Raw genomic sequence first — 17813 nt, 5'->3', positions numbered from 1 at the left:
TGGGCAGTATGGAGCCACTTGTCTTCAGAATTATTCTGAGACCTGAGCACTTCAATGAGGATACCTGAAGACTTCTTCCACATTAAAGTCAGTGGCTGGAACAGGGGGCTCAATGGTGGAACAAGGGGATGCAGAGAGGAACAGGAAGCCTCTAAAGGATCCAGAGCCTATCCTTTTAGGTGAGTATCTAACTTTTTTTTTCAAAGGTTACAGTTGACTTTTCAAGCGAAAATCACATGTTTAGTTCAGATCTATATATTTTAAGATTGAAGGTGCACAACATTTCAGTTAGCATTCTTTATTTTTACATACAGATAGCCATTTCACATTCTAACAGTAACTGGTAGATGGGAATGTCAAAGTTTGCTGCCAGTTAATGGATAAATGTAGTTGGTGAAAAGGAGTAACAACGGCTTTTGCTGTTTGCAGCTAATTATTCACGCAGCAATATGACAATCCATACTTCAAGACAAGTACCACTGCCATCGTTGCTAAGAAGTGTAATTTGAGCCGTCGTGAAAATTGAGAGTCTTGGAAATTTTTAGCTGGTTGCAAACTGAAATGGAGTGATAAACACCAATCACCCGGAGAAATTCTGTTATGTTAACCGAAATGGCAAGAAATATTTTTCATAACAGTGGATTATTTTGCGATTTTAAAGGAGAACTTGAGATAATGTAGCTATTTAACAATGCACGTCTAAGCTTTACACAGAAACCTGCATCTGCCCCCCCCCCCCCCCCCAGATTATGCCTAAAGACCATTTATTCATTTATTATAAAAGGGAGAAACAAACTACTGAAGGTTGGGACTGAATGTTATGGGTAAGTAATTGTGTAAATATAATTCATTGAATCAAGAAAGTGTTTGCTTTTCTCATTTTCAATTACATTTTGTAGATACCATCATTTACTGAATTATTAGTTTAAAACTGTCTACATTACCATGAATTGGCACAACATGCGTGTGCTTTAGGCATGAGAAACGACCCCGTCTGTTTTGCACACCCCAGTGTGTTGTAAGATTTAAGCATGAGAAGGTTTTCAAAAATATCTAGCACAAAAAAAAAATATGGAAGCACTAGTAACAAGTACATCTAAGTCACACCCAGCTTCCTGATTTTTTTTAACTACAAATTCCATAACGTATACTTCAGTCAGTGCTAGTCCAAACAATAAAGACTATCATTTAAGGCACTTCATTCTGAATGAGAGAATCTTTTTTTTTTCACTACAAGACAAGAGCTTGTTGTTACAGCAAACTATGATAATCTCATAACACACAACAGTCCTCTCTGACTGTTCATTTCATCAAATCACACTTGTGACTACTGTTATTGCATAGATCTACATAAATAATTAAAACATCAAATCTACCATGACAACTTTTCCGAATTATATATATATTAAAGTCAAATGTATCATTAAGCAACATTTATCTAAGGCTATACAAGTGTCTTTTAGAACACCCTATGATGAGACAGCAGTAAATTGCAAAAAATGCATTTAATATTTACATTTCCAAAAACTTAAACACAGGATTATTATAGACACCAAAATATCTTCAGATTTCATCCTCTAAAAATAAATAGTTCCATATTTTTTTTGCCATAAGATCTGAAAGTACTACTTCTGAGTATTCTCTCCAGTATTTCCATTCACTACTATACAAAATATTCCCTAATGCACCTGTCATTATTTTTAAAAACCCTTTCTTATGTACAGAACAAGAAAGCAAACTGAAAAAAATATAAATACTGCACTTTTAAAATGCATTATTTTCAACTGTATAGTATGAAAAGTGCATTTGGAGCCCCCAAAATTTGTCTAAGAAAAATCCTGGATATAATGTAAAAATATATATAACTTACAACATTTTCCCATCACTATGGTCGTCTGTATCATGGTTTATTTTCCTTCATAGGTAAAACATTAAATAGGATGCTTCATGACAAAATGACCTTCCTTAAAAAAAAATGTACTGAATAGTTTTTAAGCTGTCACTCTAAAAAGTAAAATATATTTTTTTAAGGATAGCTAATGCTTTCTTAAGATAGGTATTTATAAACGTTTTGCTTCACTAAGCAAGATGAAGTTAAGCTATGTACACGTTGCAAGAGAGACTCATGTGATACAACCAATAAATGACCGTTCCATGATATATCACTGAAGATATCTGCAGGATGTGATGTGGACAGTAGAAGACCACAAACAAAATGCTCAAAAGATCAGATCATTGAACGATGCTGGATCTAGCCGAATTGCCTTAGGTTTCATGGCCATATTGTTTAATAATTGTTCATAGCTCTGTATACATGGTTGACTATGAATGATTATCTGCTGAAGTGATCCATCATAAGGGTCATTTAAAATGCCCGAACATTGTCATGGATCGTTCGTTTAAGATTATTTTTGTGTCCTGAATTTTGAAAGGACATCTGAATGAGGGGTTGTTCCTTTCACATGATTGTTTTCTCCCCATGCGTACAAGCCTTAATGAATAGATTCTCATGAAAGTAATATTTTCTTAATTTCCTGGATTGTTACTAATCTATCATCATCTCGGTTATCTTTTTTAAACCCACCCAAGACTTTGAAACCTGCAGTTTTTTGTTGGTAACAGTCTCTTTTTATGCCTGGTACACACCAAGCAATTTGTCATCAGATAGACAGGTCAAATTGATTATTTTCGACAGGTCCGATCTGATTTCTGATCGATTTTCTGCTCAATTTAATACAAAATTGATCAGAAAAATTATCAGAAAGCAGATCAGACCTGTCAGAAAAAAAAAGTATTCGACCCATCTATCTGATGGGAAATTGCATGGTGTGTACCAGGAATTATACATTAAGGAGAATAGAGGTGCTGGGAGTCAGACTTCCTATTCTAGATAGCAGAAAACATTTAACATTTTCCAACAGTATCATCTGGTGGTTGGAGGGAACAGGAGTAGACTTCAGTTATCAAGGCTGCCAGCTGCAGCAGGCTCTTGAAGCTGAAAGTTATACACAGGTTTAGAAACAGTATACTAATAATTTACTTTTTACTACTGCAACCAAAAGCTACATCAAATCCATGTAGTGTACTTATTGTTCACTATATGCATTTGTCTTGTCTGTCTAGGATATAGAAAAAAAGTCAATTCAATACATCTTTACAAGGTAATTTTGAGAGAACCAGCCACCAACTTTGCAGTTTTTGATTTTTTTTAGTTTAAAAAACATTTTTCCTTTGCATATTTTAAAAGCAATTTTCTCAAAAACTTCACGGTCTTTTTGAAAAAATGTTTTTGACTAGTTCCCACTCTTTCTCCTTAACATACAGAGCAATTTTGGTGACAATGGCATGCTATTAACTGCTAAAGTCAGCACTAAATTACACAAAAATTACGGTTCCTGATTACGTTTTTAAACAAAATGAATTGCAATTTTTCCTGAAATGTTGTGTCATAATTGCAAATTATGATGTGAAATTACAATTATGCGAAATTTGTGCTCATCACTGCAGAGTACCTTAAATATAAATTCAGTCAGGAAAAGGTTTCTGCCCAAGATAACTAGCATTGCAAACTCTCATTGCAAAAATTAGTACATACACAGAGGGTGTCTGTAGGTTCTAGTTGTAATCACCCTTTTCCAATGATTTCTAAAATTTATGCCATAATTGTCTTTATATCTATTATAGTAAAGTTGGCTTTAAAGTAACCATATCTAAACCATACCTATAGTTAAAAAAATCTATGGCAACATTTAGAAAATGGCCCTTTGGCATTTTAAGTATCTATCATATCTAGGAATATCAAGTATCTATCATATCTAGGAATTAGTAAAATCTTACTTATGCTCACATACAAGAGAGTTCGGTTTGGTCAACATTCTTACAACCTTGGCTTCTTGCTAAGGGCTGTGTTTGGGGTTTAGGGGAATGGTACAATCAGTTTTCAGTACCAGGCCCTAGATGAGAGGCACAGCATCTAATCTTGTATGGAAGCCCAAAGGGGCTTGCATGGGGCCCACTGCATTTTTTTACATTCTGATGGTAGCTCTGTTCCCACTGTCCAGATGCCACCCCTATACCCCAAACCACACCTTCCTACATAGGAGAGGTTGAGTGGCAAGCCTAATTCTCCCACAACCCTTTAGTATAGCATCCCACAACTGATCACACTGCATCTCACAAGATCATGACATAGTCACATGTCCCGTACTTAGCTACAACACTCGAAAAACCATTGAACATGAGGGTGGCCAATGTAAAGATTTGTAAGGGGTGGAGGCAAGTGGGATATTCCCCAAATCCCCTTCAGTATGGTACTGAAAGATGTCTCACCCCATGTGACAACACTGATGGATTATCACTAGCAATTTGGTTGCTTTTAGGAGGAGAGAGACTCTCTACTGAATAGGAAGGGGGACTTTGGGGAAATGGCTAGGGGATCACATCTTGGAATCTACATAAAATGACTCAATCCAGTTGAATTTACGGTAATTGGCATTACTAAGCAATGAATGTGTCTACAAACAACCCAATGATTACATCTGGGTTGCACTGAATAAGCAGCTATTGGTTTCTGACAGGTTTACCAAAAATAGTAAGAAGTATTTCAAACGACTGAAAATGTTTTTAAAGGCAAAGTCGTATTTTGTAGCTTTTTGCCAATATTGTATGCTAGCAGGTGCAATCTTTCCTTTTACTTTTGAGAATAATGGAAAATCATTGTCACCAGGTACATTGCAATATCTAGTAGTTAGGCACCTATCGATACAAAATTAAGATATGTAGAACTTCCTGTGAGCAGATTGCGGGCTTGTAATTGCTCAACACATACTCCCTGCAAATTACAAATCTGCATCCTCATGCAAAGGACACATGAATTCTAAGTAAATCAGGGATTCTGGAAAATGTATCAATTGTTCTTACTACGTTGGGAGTCACTTGTTCACACCTCATTGACCTGGATATTCATTTAGATATGAAGTGAAGAAGAAAATAGCTGCAATAAACCTTGTGAAACTCATTTGGCTCATATACCAGGTATTCTGTCCACCACAATGAATCATTACACTACAGGTAGTCCCCGGTTAACGCACAAGAAAGGGACTGTAGGTTCGTTCTTAACCTGAATTTGTTCTAAAGTCAGAAAATTGTGCCATCTCTGCCCCCTGTACCTCCTCTGTGCCCCCCTGTGCCTGCAGTCCCCCTCTGTGTCACCTCCGCCCTCTGTACCTGCTTATACAAGTTTAAAAAAACCATTTTTTCTTAGAATTTTTTAAAATTGACTTTTTCAAAAACTACAAGTCCAATTGGAAATTATTTTTTTTACTTGTTCCCATGGAAAACACAGAAATCCATGCCATTCGTATCAGCGGGTCGTTCGTAAGTCGGGCGTTCGTAAGTCGGGGACCACCTGTATTTATAGTTATTTGTCAACCTGATTCCCTTTAGAATGTGTATTATACTGTTTTGAGTTTAGCCGAGCACTAACTTTTTGTTCTTTCACCATCAGGAGAAAAAACAAACTATAAAAAAATGTATTGTTACCTATCATTTTCTATACAATGCCACAAGAAACCTGACCTGTTTAATATGGGCAAAGAATTCTAGCATTATGGTAAATTAGGTTCACTGAATCTTGGCATGATATGATTCATTGGCAAGTTAAATGGGTAATCATGGCCCAGTGTTTATATAAACCAGACAAACATTGGGTGGAAACTGAGTGTCAGCTTAAGAAGTTAATGGCTGTCTTATTTGGTAAGTTTTCAGAGAATTCCTCTATTAGCAAGCGTACAGCCACACTGCACTGATATATATATATACATATATATATATATATATATATATATATATATATATATATATATATATATATATATATATATAGTCTCCTCCCAGAAGTTGTAAAATTATACTGCACAGTATACAATAGACACGGAATAAGAATTTCAGGTAATAGAAGATATATGGTGTCCTCCCAACAGTAATTCAAAGTACATAATCAGTGTGTACCAAGACTTGAATTTGGATAGAGTATGCAAAGTAACAATTTGGCACTATTGTCATTAATAGGGAATGTTAAATAAATACACAGCAACTTCACACTAAACTTCACCTAGAGTAAATCCCAGGAAACTACTGGTGGAGACACAACTGGAACATGACCATTTATAATTTTTAATCAAACTTTTTCCATATTACATTAAGGCAGTCATTTTGGCACTGATAAACTTGGACGAGCATTGATGTTGAAGAAAGTTCATTTAAGATGACTTTCAAAAGCTCAAGAAGAAATGCTGTCCAGAAAAGAACCCAATATTCTTGCTAGTTACTGCTTTCAAGAACTAAATATATTAAAAAATTCAGGCACTTCCAACTTCTCAACCTTTCATCAGTCGTAATTGTTTCAAATACCGTAAGGTGGCCATAAACTGGTCGATTTTTTACTTCATTCAATTATAACTAATAAATGAATCAAAAATCTAGTTGTCATTTTTATGTAGAATCGACTCTTTTCGGCCGATATTCAATCAAATGTTTCAATAGGTGGAATCAAGAATCAAGAGCTTTTTATTATGTATCAACCCTAGTATATGGGCAGAAAAATCAATTCATATTTGATCAATTCGTTTATTTTCGTTTATCTAAAAATTGATAGGTCAATCGACCTTTCTATAATCGACCAGTGTATGGCCAGCATTAGCCTTTCTGTATGTCCCATTTATATAGGAAACCATTAAGATTCAATGTTTAATTTGTTAAGAAAAAACAGTAATTAGGCTATATGCATAATAAAAAAAAACACGAAAACATTACTCATTTAAAAAGCATAAATAAATACAGCAAAGATTTAAAAACACACACACAAAAAACACAAAACTGTAGTGTGAATGGCAACAGCCAGATCAAAGTTCCCATAATATGCCACTATCCTTTTTAACAAGGCCTGCTATTCATTTTAGAGATCATTAGTTACATTTAAAAATTTTAAAAACCAAATTGGAGTTTGAGAAGGCCTTACTTTAGCCAAAATAGTATTTTAGTTCATCATGCGGTAGAAAAGGGCTAAAACCTCTATTCGATTTTAAAACTGTCTGTGACCAATCTAGGAGAATTTTCTTCCTTGTCCTGACATAAACCGGATTATATTCCTGACACCAATCAGGGACGGATCTAGACCAAGTTGCGCCTGGGGCAAGGTCAGGTTTTGGCACCTAAAGGTCAGGTTTTGGCGACTAAGCTGCCATTCCCCATCCAGTTTTGGCGCCTAAAGGGCAGGTTTTGGTGCCTAAAGATCAGGTTTTGGCGCCTAAACTGCCATTCCCCATCCAAATTTTGCCGCCTTTTTAAGAATTCAACAAACTGCGCCTGGGGCAAGAGACCCATCTGCCCCCCCCCCCTAGATCCGTCCCTGACACCAATTAAGTATGGTAACCCCCCTTTTTTTTGCAAAAGAGTTTGAACTTACTGTATCTAAAGTATTCATCCCTGTTCTGTCTCCAGGAATGCCAGGACCCACTTTAATGCCATGGTTGGTAGAGGAACAGGAAGAGAGGGAACATTTCTCTAATGGGTGCACAGACAGCAGGGGCAATGCAGAATTCAGAAGACACAAGGAGCCTGGTTTACAAACATTTAGTAGAATGTATGTGTGCACTCAATGCACATACATTTTATCAGTGTTTACCAAGCAATGTTGCACACAATTTACCAGTAGTGTGTGAATCAGACTCAATACCTGGAAGAAATATTAGGTTGAGTTATGGTGATGGGATATTGATGCTGCTCCCAATTTCACCCAAGATGAAGTAGTAATGCAAAGAGACAAGAAGAGAAGGAGCATATCTGAGGAAAATAACTAGAAGCAGAAAGCAAGTGCTTACCCTGTTCATTGACCGGTGAACTATACAGTGCTGACCCATCGGTTGCTGACTTTTGTTTCCCTCTTATGGGTTCCAAACCATTAGGTTTCCTATGCTGAAAGTTGTGTGGATCATCATTAGGTTCTTTCTACACTGTGAAATTCTCTCTGTTGACCTCCTCACACTTAAGATCATTCTCATGGGATGGATGTCAGATATTCACAATGCCAGTAGTACCAAATGGAGGATGTTGGTTACTACTGCCCAATCCCTGGTTATGCAAGCCTAATGGTCCTAGCACACTTTTGAAGATCTAACATCCATCCCAGCAGAGTGATCCAAGTGGTGTGGAGGCCAATGAGAAAAATGTCACAGAAGGTTATCTACATGCAATCCAGTGCTTGGTTCAGAAATCCTAATGGTCTAGAGCAGTGTTTCTCAACATTTTATTGGAATGTACCCCTGTTAAAACCCTGTACTCACCAAGTACCCCCTAGCATAGTAAACATTATCACAAGTACCCCTTGACAAATATATATTTAATCGTAGTACATGATGGTGGTTCTAAACAATTTCCAAGCATTGAGGGCTTGTTCACACCTAGGGGTGTTTTTGCTTTTTTTAAAGGATACCCGAGGTGACATGTGACATGATGAGATAGACATGTGTATGTACAGTGCCTAGCACACAAATAACTAGGCTGTGTTCCTTTTTTTCTTTCTCTGCCTAAAAGAGTTAAATATCAGGTATGTAAGTGGCTGACTCAGTCCTGACTCAGACAGGAAGAGACTACAGTGTGACCCTCACTGATAAGAAATTCCAACTATAAAACACTTTCCTAGCAGAAAATGGCTTCCGAGAGCAAGAAAGAGATAAAAAGGGGAATTTCTTATCAGTGAGGGTTACACTGTAGTCACTTCCTGTCTGAGTCAGGACTGAGTCAGCCACTTACATACCTGATATTTAACTCTTTCAGACAGAGTAAGAAAAAAAAGGAACACATCACATTTGTTTGTGTGCTAGGCACTGTACATACACAGGTCTGTCTCATCATGTCACATGTCACTTCGAGTATCCTTTAAAGGGGAACTGAAGTAAGAGGTATACAGAGGCTGCCATATTTATTTCCTTTTAATCAATACCAGTTGCCTGGCAGCCCTGCTGGTCTATTTCTCTGCAGTAGTATCTGAATAACACCAGAAACAAGCATGCAGCTAGTCTTGTCAGATCTGTATGAATACTAATTTGCTGTTGTTTAAATAAGATTTATAATTTTCTAAAAATCTAATATTGTTATTCTTGGTTAAGTATATCAAGCCCGAGTACCCCCTGGAATCATCAGAAGTACCACCTGGGGTACGCGTACCACACGTTGAGAACCTAGGGTCTAGAGATCAGAGAAGAAAAACTCTTCAGAAACATTCTTGATTTTCAACAGAATAGAAATTTGGCATTATATAGGTCACCAGCCAACAGAGCACCTCATTTTAGTTTCTACACCTAGTCATTTTCTTAAGAAGTTACCCATAGATACACAAATTTTTATCTCCTTGTGCATTCGAGACAACATAATAGAAGTTATAACCCTTAAGCTAGGTTTGCACTGGGGTGCCACGTCTGTTTCTGGGATGCATGCAGCACCTGTGATGATGTGAAATTGCATCTGAATCCAATAGCCATGCCAATGCACGGCTATGGGGATGTGAATGCAATGGCTGAAAAAATGCAGCAGACACTATTTTGTGCCCTGTATGTAAATCAGAAGCAGCCCATTGATTTCAATAGGCTGCAATTCAGCATCTGAATTTGCATGTGGGGAAATGCTGCAAATCAGCTACAGTGGAAACGTAGTCTTATCCATCCCATTCAATGCTCAACAAAAAGGTTTGATTTGACTTGGACTGCAGGAGAAATTACATTCCCTTCAGTATTAAGTGAAATTGTGATGTAGGTAAATTACTTTTGCCTGGTTTTAATTATTTGCCAATGCTCAAGGAGATACAGTAGGAAAAACAGCGACTAAGGTTTCACCAGTGACCTGCCAGGAAGCTTCCTTGGAACTTTCAAAAATGGTATGAGCTCTGATGAATAATCCTGTTAAAAGTTGAACCTGAATAAAATATTAAATCCTGAGATATTTCCATTGAGGAAGGAGGCTATCTGGAAAAAAATACCGGAGAAAATACGGCTACTGTTGTCAGAACTCTATAACATTGCCTAATTCCTTGTTACACTACTTTTTATGGATCCATTATAACACATGCCATACTTTGCCTTTCATGATCTCTCACAATCATATACACAGATTTCTAAACGATTCCTCTTGATGAATCTTTTCTTATGCAAACAAATATTTGGTTTCTTTACATTCATTGCCATATTATTTTACTTACATGGTGCATTGCAAAACATACAGGTACATTGCCTCTGAAACAGTTAGTGGTTAAAATGGAAAATTTTTTAGCTCTTGATCTCTTGATAAAAACCCAACTGCCAGCATGCTCTACCAGACTTTGTCCGGCAAAGCACAGTAGATCTTGGAGAACCCCAACACCTGCAGGTTTGTAAGATGCCCCATGTTTGTTTGAAATAGCGATGTCTTTACAATCCATTTTGTCCAAAATGTATGAAACTGTATTAATCGTGCACAATACTTTGGAGGCAAAGCAAGTAATGGTATAAACAACAACAACAACAAAAAACCTTTACAAAAATCAAAATAAAAACAAAGCATAAGTGCTGGTCTAAGGATGAAATGCAGCAGCACTTCTATGAAAATGAGCTATCTAGAAATCAATTGCTCAAAAATAGTACAGAGTATAAAAGTCAACAAGAAAGCTCAATTGAAGCACTGCTAACAGTGGTGGTCATTTTCTTCCATGCTGATGCTGCTTCTTCTGCTGTTTGTTTTGGAGGCCGCCGGAGATAACGAGTGAAGTGTGTCGTGTACTCTTGGGGAAAGGGTATCGTCCATGAATATGTCTTCCAGTTTGGAGCCCATCTTTGTGGGCATGCTATAGGCAGTGGGGGAATTAGTAATGTTTCTGATGTTGTTGCTAAAAGTGATAGTGCCATCTGTGAGATCTAGTGTGCTAGTTCCAGAGAGGTCGTGATGGTTCTGCATAACCTCTTGGTTGCAGCTGTCCAGCATTGGCTCCTGTTTAATGACGCGGTTGACCAAGTCAGAAGAACAGAGGCCTGAGGAAGGCATGATGGAAAGTCCATGGGCTCTGGCTTGCATCTCCAACTCCTGAAAGAAAAAAGGCATTCATTTAACAAATATCGCCCTTGTAAAACTTTTTATCTATTACTGTTAAAATGTAGTCACTGATATAGAACATCCAATTATAAATAAGAATGGTACAATATATAAAATCACATGCAAGTACCAACCCTGCAGAATTCATTAATAATAATAATAATTACAATATTTGTATAGTGCCTTTCTCCTGCTGGACTCAAAGCGCATGTGAGACAGTCCCTAGAGTGGACTCAGTAAGCAGTAGCAGTGTTAGTGAATAGGTGCTGGCTTACTGAATAGGAATAGTCAAGATTTAAACCCAGGTCTCATATGTCAGAGGCAGAGCCCTTAATCATTCTCAAATAACCGTTGCCGCTAGAGGGCTCATGGCAGCATCCTTACTAATCTTGGTAAGAAAGTGTGCTACAGGTAAATCCACCCTAAAAATGCATTGTTTTCTGTTATATAGTTTTTTTTTCAGGGGCCTAGCAACTGCTTTCATTGTATCTATCAATGGTAGACTCGCATCTATTTTTAGAATTAATTCACATAAATATGTAGCTACTAGTAAGCTCATAGTATAAGGAATGTACCTCGGCGACATTACAGTGAAAGTGTCGCCGAGACCAGGGCAGAATCAGTCACTTCCGGGTCTCGGTGCTTGTTGCCCGCTGCCGGCCCTGCCAGTGACTCACAGTCCACACATGCTGATAGGCGGAGGGCGCATTCGCAGTATGCCCTCCGCAAGAGTAAACAATAGTCAGCTAAACCACTCATCTGATAGGAGCGGGGTCAGCTGATCTCTTCCTGACAGGGCCTTGCTGTGTGATTGGTTGCATGGAAGGTGGCCGTAACTGATTGGAGAATGATTGATATTTAAATGTGCAGAGTGCTCCCAGTCATTGCCCGTGATAAGCATAGCTTTATTTGACTACCCTGTTGTGTTTAACCTCGGCTTGATTCCTGGATAACCCTTTGCTTGCTGCCTGGACCGACCTCTGCTAGTTACTGGACTTCCCTTGTTTGCTGCCTGGACCGACCTCTGCTAAGTTACTGGACATTGCTTTCTTGCCGCCTGGACCGACCTTGGACTGTTATTGGATAATCCCTGTATGCCACTAACTCTGGACGATAAGTATAAGGTCTACTCTCCTCATCAATTAGTTAACAGTGCGCATATACTCTCGCATAACTTGTCATATATCATCTGGGACTTCTGTTAACTGTTCACATAATCATCACATAATCTTGCATGCAGACTTAAGGAACTGTGCCATACTTACATCCATTATCATCCGTTGCTATCCTGCATGCAAGTCTGCTGGAACTGTTTCATAACTCTGATCAAATTGCTATTGCTGTTAAATAGTTTTACATGAAGATTATATACTTGGATTGCTCTGCCTGAACTGTGTATGTGATACTGCGGAACTGTGTTACTAGCCTCAGTAGTGGCCTCTGGTGGAATATCTGCCTTCTCCGTCAGCTTGTATGCCTTACTCGCTTAAGTCCTAATTGTGGGCCAGCTAGTGGTGTGCCAGGCAGGGATAGCTAGGTGAAGAGCAAGACCTATAGCCTAGGCATACACGCTTACTCCTCAAATTATATCACCAAGCCTTATACATAGTTATTCCTGTCCTGGCCAATTATCCTACTTTTGAATGCATTTTCCATCTATTTTTTGTTAACACTTTAATTAAAGCTGGCCATAAGCTATTCAATTATCACTGCATTTTGTATTTTCTATAGATAATACGATCACAATTACAAATTATATTATGATCAATTAATTTAAAAATGACTAAAGACTAGCATTGCAGATCTATCTTTTAATAATTTTTCTTCCTTCTTCCACCTAAGAAATATAGCGAAAATCAAACACCTTATCCCAGCTGAAGACCTACCTACCCTGGTTCAGAGGCACTTAACTTGAATCCTTGTGTAGTACTCCTCCCTATGTTGCCTGATGAAGCGGGGTTGAACCTGCGAAACGCGTTTGGAGTTCCTAATAATGTGTTTGACTGTCTGAATCGCAGTCATTGTCGTGTCTGCTTGAGGGAGGTAAGACCACCACTTCCTCCTTCAATTTTGCCATTTAAGTTGGTTTTTAAGCTAATTTCATCTAATCTTATACTTTTGGCGCCTCTGTTCATTGTATACAATTTTGAGTCCACCCTTGGTGGAGGGTTGCTACCCTTTCTTCCTGTCTACAGAGAGCGACTTCTTAATCCTGAGTGGGGTCAGGACAATCTCCCCACCTGCCTTTACAGTGGTTGCCTGCTGGTGACCCTGACTTGTGAGTATTTAGCAAAACAAACTTATTGCCACCTTGTCCAGTATGAATTACACTATTGGGGCTCTTGATGTTCCCTGTTTTTATCTACCCTGGTTCATGCATTTGTATCCTCCTGCCTAGACTACTGCAACGCCCTGTTCATCGGATCTACAGATAAGGTTCTGCGCCCGTTACAACTAGTACAGAATGCTGCAGCCAGACTCCTAGCCAATGCCCCCCGCAGCTCACACATCACCCAATACTGCAAACTATTCACTGGTTGCCAGAAAAATGGAGAATCAATTTTAAGATCTGCCTGCTGACATTCAAGGCTCTAAACCACATGGGACCCAAATACATCGCGGATCTATTGGAACTTTATGCCCCTCCCCGCACCCTCCACTCTGCCAACAAGATGAAGCTGGTTATTCCCAGGATACACTAAACGTTTGGTGCTTGGGCCTTTTCCTATGCAGCCCTTACTCTATGGAACTCACTTCCACAATCAGCATGAGAGACTCCTTCTCTGGACAGCTTTAAAAAAAGACTAAAAACTCACCTCTTTTCCCGAGCCTTTGAGTCTGCATAATGCAGGGTCACGGCGCTTTGAGTCCCCAGGGAGAAAAGCGCTATAAAAAGATTATTATTATAGTTGTTATTGTTAAAAAGCAAGAGAGGAGATTAGGCCTGTCCCCACTCAGGCTAAGAAGTCGCTCTCCGTAGAACAAGAAAGAAGGGTGTTCACACTCATCCACCAGGTGGATAATTATTACTTAGACAATACAATACAGAGGGGCCAACAGAGTAAAAGTGTCAAGTTAAACAGATATAAAATGAGGGGCAAGAGTGGACTTACCTCCCTGACAAAAACACAACCATTGTATAAGATCAAGAAAAACTGTATTTATTCTTACCCCCAAAACAGTTGCAAACTGCAACGCGTTTCACGGGTCTCAACCCGCTTCCTCAGGCAAAAATTCACAAGGAGCAACTTTCAAGTTGTGCACGCTACCCCTCCCCCCAAAAAAAGATCTATTTGAGAAAATGTAAAGATTTCTCGTGGGAAAGGGGGTATCGGCTACTGATTGAGATGAAATTGTTCAATCCTGAGTTAAAGTTCCTCTTTAAGTTATGGTCTTCGGGCCCCTGCAAATAGGAATCTATTCAAGAGACTGGTAACTGGAAGGTAAGTCAAATGCAATGATAGTATGGTTTGTACAGGCTCTTAAAGAGAAAGCTAATACAGTTAAGATTTTCCAAAACTAATATCGTTTGATAACCATTTGGTACTGTCATGGTAGATATCATATAAGCTACTATTACACAATAAGGCAGCCAGCTCCATTAGTTTTCCCTTTCTTCTATCTACAGAGAGTGACTTCTTAAACCTGAGTAGGGTCAGGTTCTAACTCCCCACCTGCCTTGATAGTGGTTGCCTGTGTGGTAACCCACATTTTTGAGTATATTTCCTATCAGCATACAATATTTGTTGTGTACTACAAAAATACTGCACTATGTTGAGCTCTCGGTTTTCCCTTCTTTTGTTTTTCCAAGAGCTACATTTGGCGGCATTCTTCTTTAAACATTTTGGTTGCATTGTTTTTCACCAATACTGACCAATTTCTAAAGCCATGTATATATTATACAATTTAAAATGTCAGTATAGTACTTATATAATGACTCTGGTGATGACTTTGGGTTTCCCCAACACGCATAGTACCAAACTGTCACCAGTGCAAATCAGGATCAAGTGCACTGGTGACAGATTAAGAGAAGCATTTTAGCGGCTGTGTGCACAATAATATTAGGCCAATGATGCGTGTCAGTGCGCATTACCAGTAAGCTAAAATTATCGTAGCATAACACTATTGCCCTGAGGCATCAGCAAATGCTATATCTATTTAGCTAAGATAATTACACCTTGAGCTCATTATCGAGGTGTCTAGTGATAGCTTAAAAAAGAAAAAAGAATCTGTTAAGTCGAGGAAGTAAAATAAATGTAAATGAGTATTAATTGGTCTAAGTTTAAAAAGCTCAAGACTGTGTCCCATAGGCAAACAGCTGAAGTATCAAGTTGAGCCCTCTAATCACAGAAGGTCCAAAGGGTCAGTGAAGAATGCGCAGGCACTGCCCAGTGACGCGGCCCTGGCCAAGAGTGCATTGCGTCTCGCATTATGTTACAACTAAGCTGGATGCTTCCGGCCTCCGCAGTCTTCACCGACCCTCCTGACCAAGAAATAGCTTTGGAGGGTCGGTGCATGAAAACGGAGGGCGACGGAGGTGACCGGCGGGAACGGTGAGCATGAGGAGAGCCCACCACACATGCCCCCATTTTGGTTTTCTTTTATGGGCTAAGGTATCCTTTAACGTTTCTGAATTAAAGTTCTAATGGTTTTAGGGGAGACAGGGTGGCCTAGTTCTGCAAATATCCAAATCACTGGCTACCAAAAGATCTGTTATTCCTCCATCTTTTAATCATGCGTGGATTGGATTAATAAAGCATTTCCTACAGCAAATGTTCTGCTTGTCTAATCAGGCCACCACTCAGACTGTCATGGTGATGGCATGATGTGGTAACAAATCAGTGATGTCCCTGACGGATTGCTAAATGGTTATTCCACCTGCTCATGTCCTTTTCTGAACCATCTCTGTACACCAGAAACGGACATGGAGACACCAACCTGTATTCTGAGCAACAGGTGTCTGTTGGCATGTTCTAATTTCTTCTGCTTGTTCTCCAGCTCCTTTGACCTCTGCTGCTCTCGCTGGAGTTTCCGTATATAGTCGACAGATGCCTTCAAAATGGTTCCCTTATTCCAGCGCATATCTCTGGAACACAGAACACAATCTATCATTTAATCATTGACTAATGGATAAATACAAACATTTCATCCTGATATATACTGTACATATTCATGCAAATGTTTAATCCTCTGATCATATAGGCAAAGTGAAATCCATAACATCACACAGACTTCAGGAACTTAAGATAATGTTCACAGAAAACTCCACAGTGGTTACAAATAATATTACTTCAGTGATTCTGAATGTAGCATCAGTTTTGGTGCCAGACAGGCTGATTTAAATATTTCTGTAAGGTACCTTGCAAACATGACAAAATTTGTGTGCGCATTGCGTTTTTGTGAATTTGGTTTGCTGAACATCTAATGCAAGTCAATGACATCACATTGGACATACGGTGCTGTACACATTTTTTGTAGAATGGCAAACTGCAATGGACTGCAAAGTTAATCGCATTGAAATGCATACCCTGCAGTCAATGTAAATGTGAATTTTTGCATTCTAAATGCTAGTATGCAGTTAATAATAATCCGACCGAACATCTGTATAATAAATGACATACAATGTCATGTAAATTAACTTCATTGGTATGCATGTAAAAATCATAATGGGAAAGTTTGCATAAAAATGCAAAAAAATGAATGAATCGCAAAACACAGAATCTAAAATATGAAAGAAAATACCATGGCCGGAAACCACAGAGATAAGTATGAAGGAACCTTAAATGTTGATCCCACAGCTGTGCAGCTGTCAAAACTGCTGAAATTGCATGATGTAATCATTTCAAAATGGAGATAAATCTCAAAGGAATGTTTCCAACACCATCCTCTTGTGTTAACCATACCGGCTGTTTTGAGGTAAAGCAAGACCCTACCCAATATGTATATAGTATAACGGGGTGCTTCATGGGTAAATATCATATGAATTGTTTCAATCTATCTGTAACAGAATGTGAAATGAAACAGTTAATTTTGGAGCATAGCCTGATTGGTAATTTGGGTAGCATCATAGACCACATTGTAAATTGGGGCTATGGTGGCACTGACTGCATAATTTGGGAACCAGAGGTGCTGCAGTGAACTTCGGCTAACATCGGAGGTCAGCAAGTGCCGGCACAAGGAGTTCGGCTATCATATAGCCAAACTCCTTATAACAGCTGAGCACTGTAAGCCCTGCCAGGGTTTCAATGATAATGTAGTCGAACCCTGGACATCGTCAGAGGGGGTCAGTGAACTCTGGATATTGGTAAGTTACCAGGTGCACAGAGCTCAGCTACTATAAAAATCGACTATGGGTTAGTGTAACATAGGTAGAGGGGAGGATAGTGTTAGAAGTAAATAAGAAGGGGGGATAGTGTTAAGCTTAGGTAAGACGATAGCAGAATATTGGTAACATTAATCGATATATACTATCGACATTATTTGTGATCAAATTACTGCTTTTTTTTTTAGATGTCCACTTGTGAAAAAGTACTGATGGCACCTAAAAATAATAAATGGGTAATTGTGGTTTAGCAATAATAATAATAATCGTTATGCTTGTTACCATTGAGAGCTTAAATTTTTGTGTTTATTTAGCCCTGACATCTCCTGTGGTGCTTTATAATGTAAACTGAATAATCAAATAATGAATGCAG

At 38.6% G+C, this 17813-nt stretch overlaps 1 protein-coding gene across 13 annotated transcripts in view; it reads right to left on the bottom strand.

The window, feature by feature from the left end:
* Positions 1–8899: 8899 nt before the first annotated feature.
* Positions 8900–17813, bottom strand: part of MITF (melanocyte inducing transcription factor) — a 645672-nt gene continuing 636758 nt past the window's right edge. For all 13 annotated transcript variants that reach the window (XM_068253961.1, XM_068253960.1, XM_068253964.1 and 10 more), the window contains 2 exons: positions 16057–16204; positions 8900–11109 (listed from right to left, as the gene is read on the bottom strand). In XM_068253961.1, coding sequence (XP_068110062.1) covers positions 10714–11109; positions 16057–16204 — 544 coding nt within the window. In that variant the 3' untranslated portion in view covers positions 8900–10713. The remainder of the gene's footprint in view (positions 11110–16056; positions 16205–17813) is intronic.

Source organism: Hyperolius riggenbachi, chromosome 9 (assembly GCF_040937935.1).
Source record: "Hyperolius riggenbachi isolate aHypRig1 chromosome 9, aHypRig1.pri, whole genome shotgun sequence".
NCBI classification, from domain to species: domain Eukaryota; kingdom Metazoa; phylum Chordata; class Amphibia; order Anura; family Hyperoliidae; genus Hyperolius; species Hyperolius riggenbachi.
Note: the sequence above shows the minus strand (reverse complement) of the source record. Positions and strands in the feature narration are given on the sequence as shown.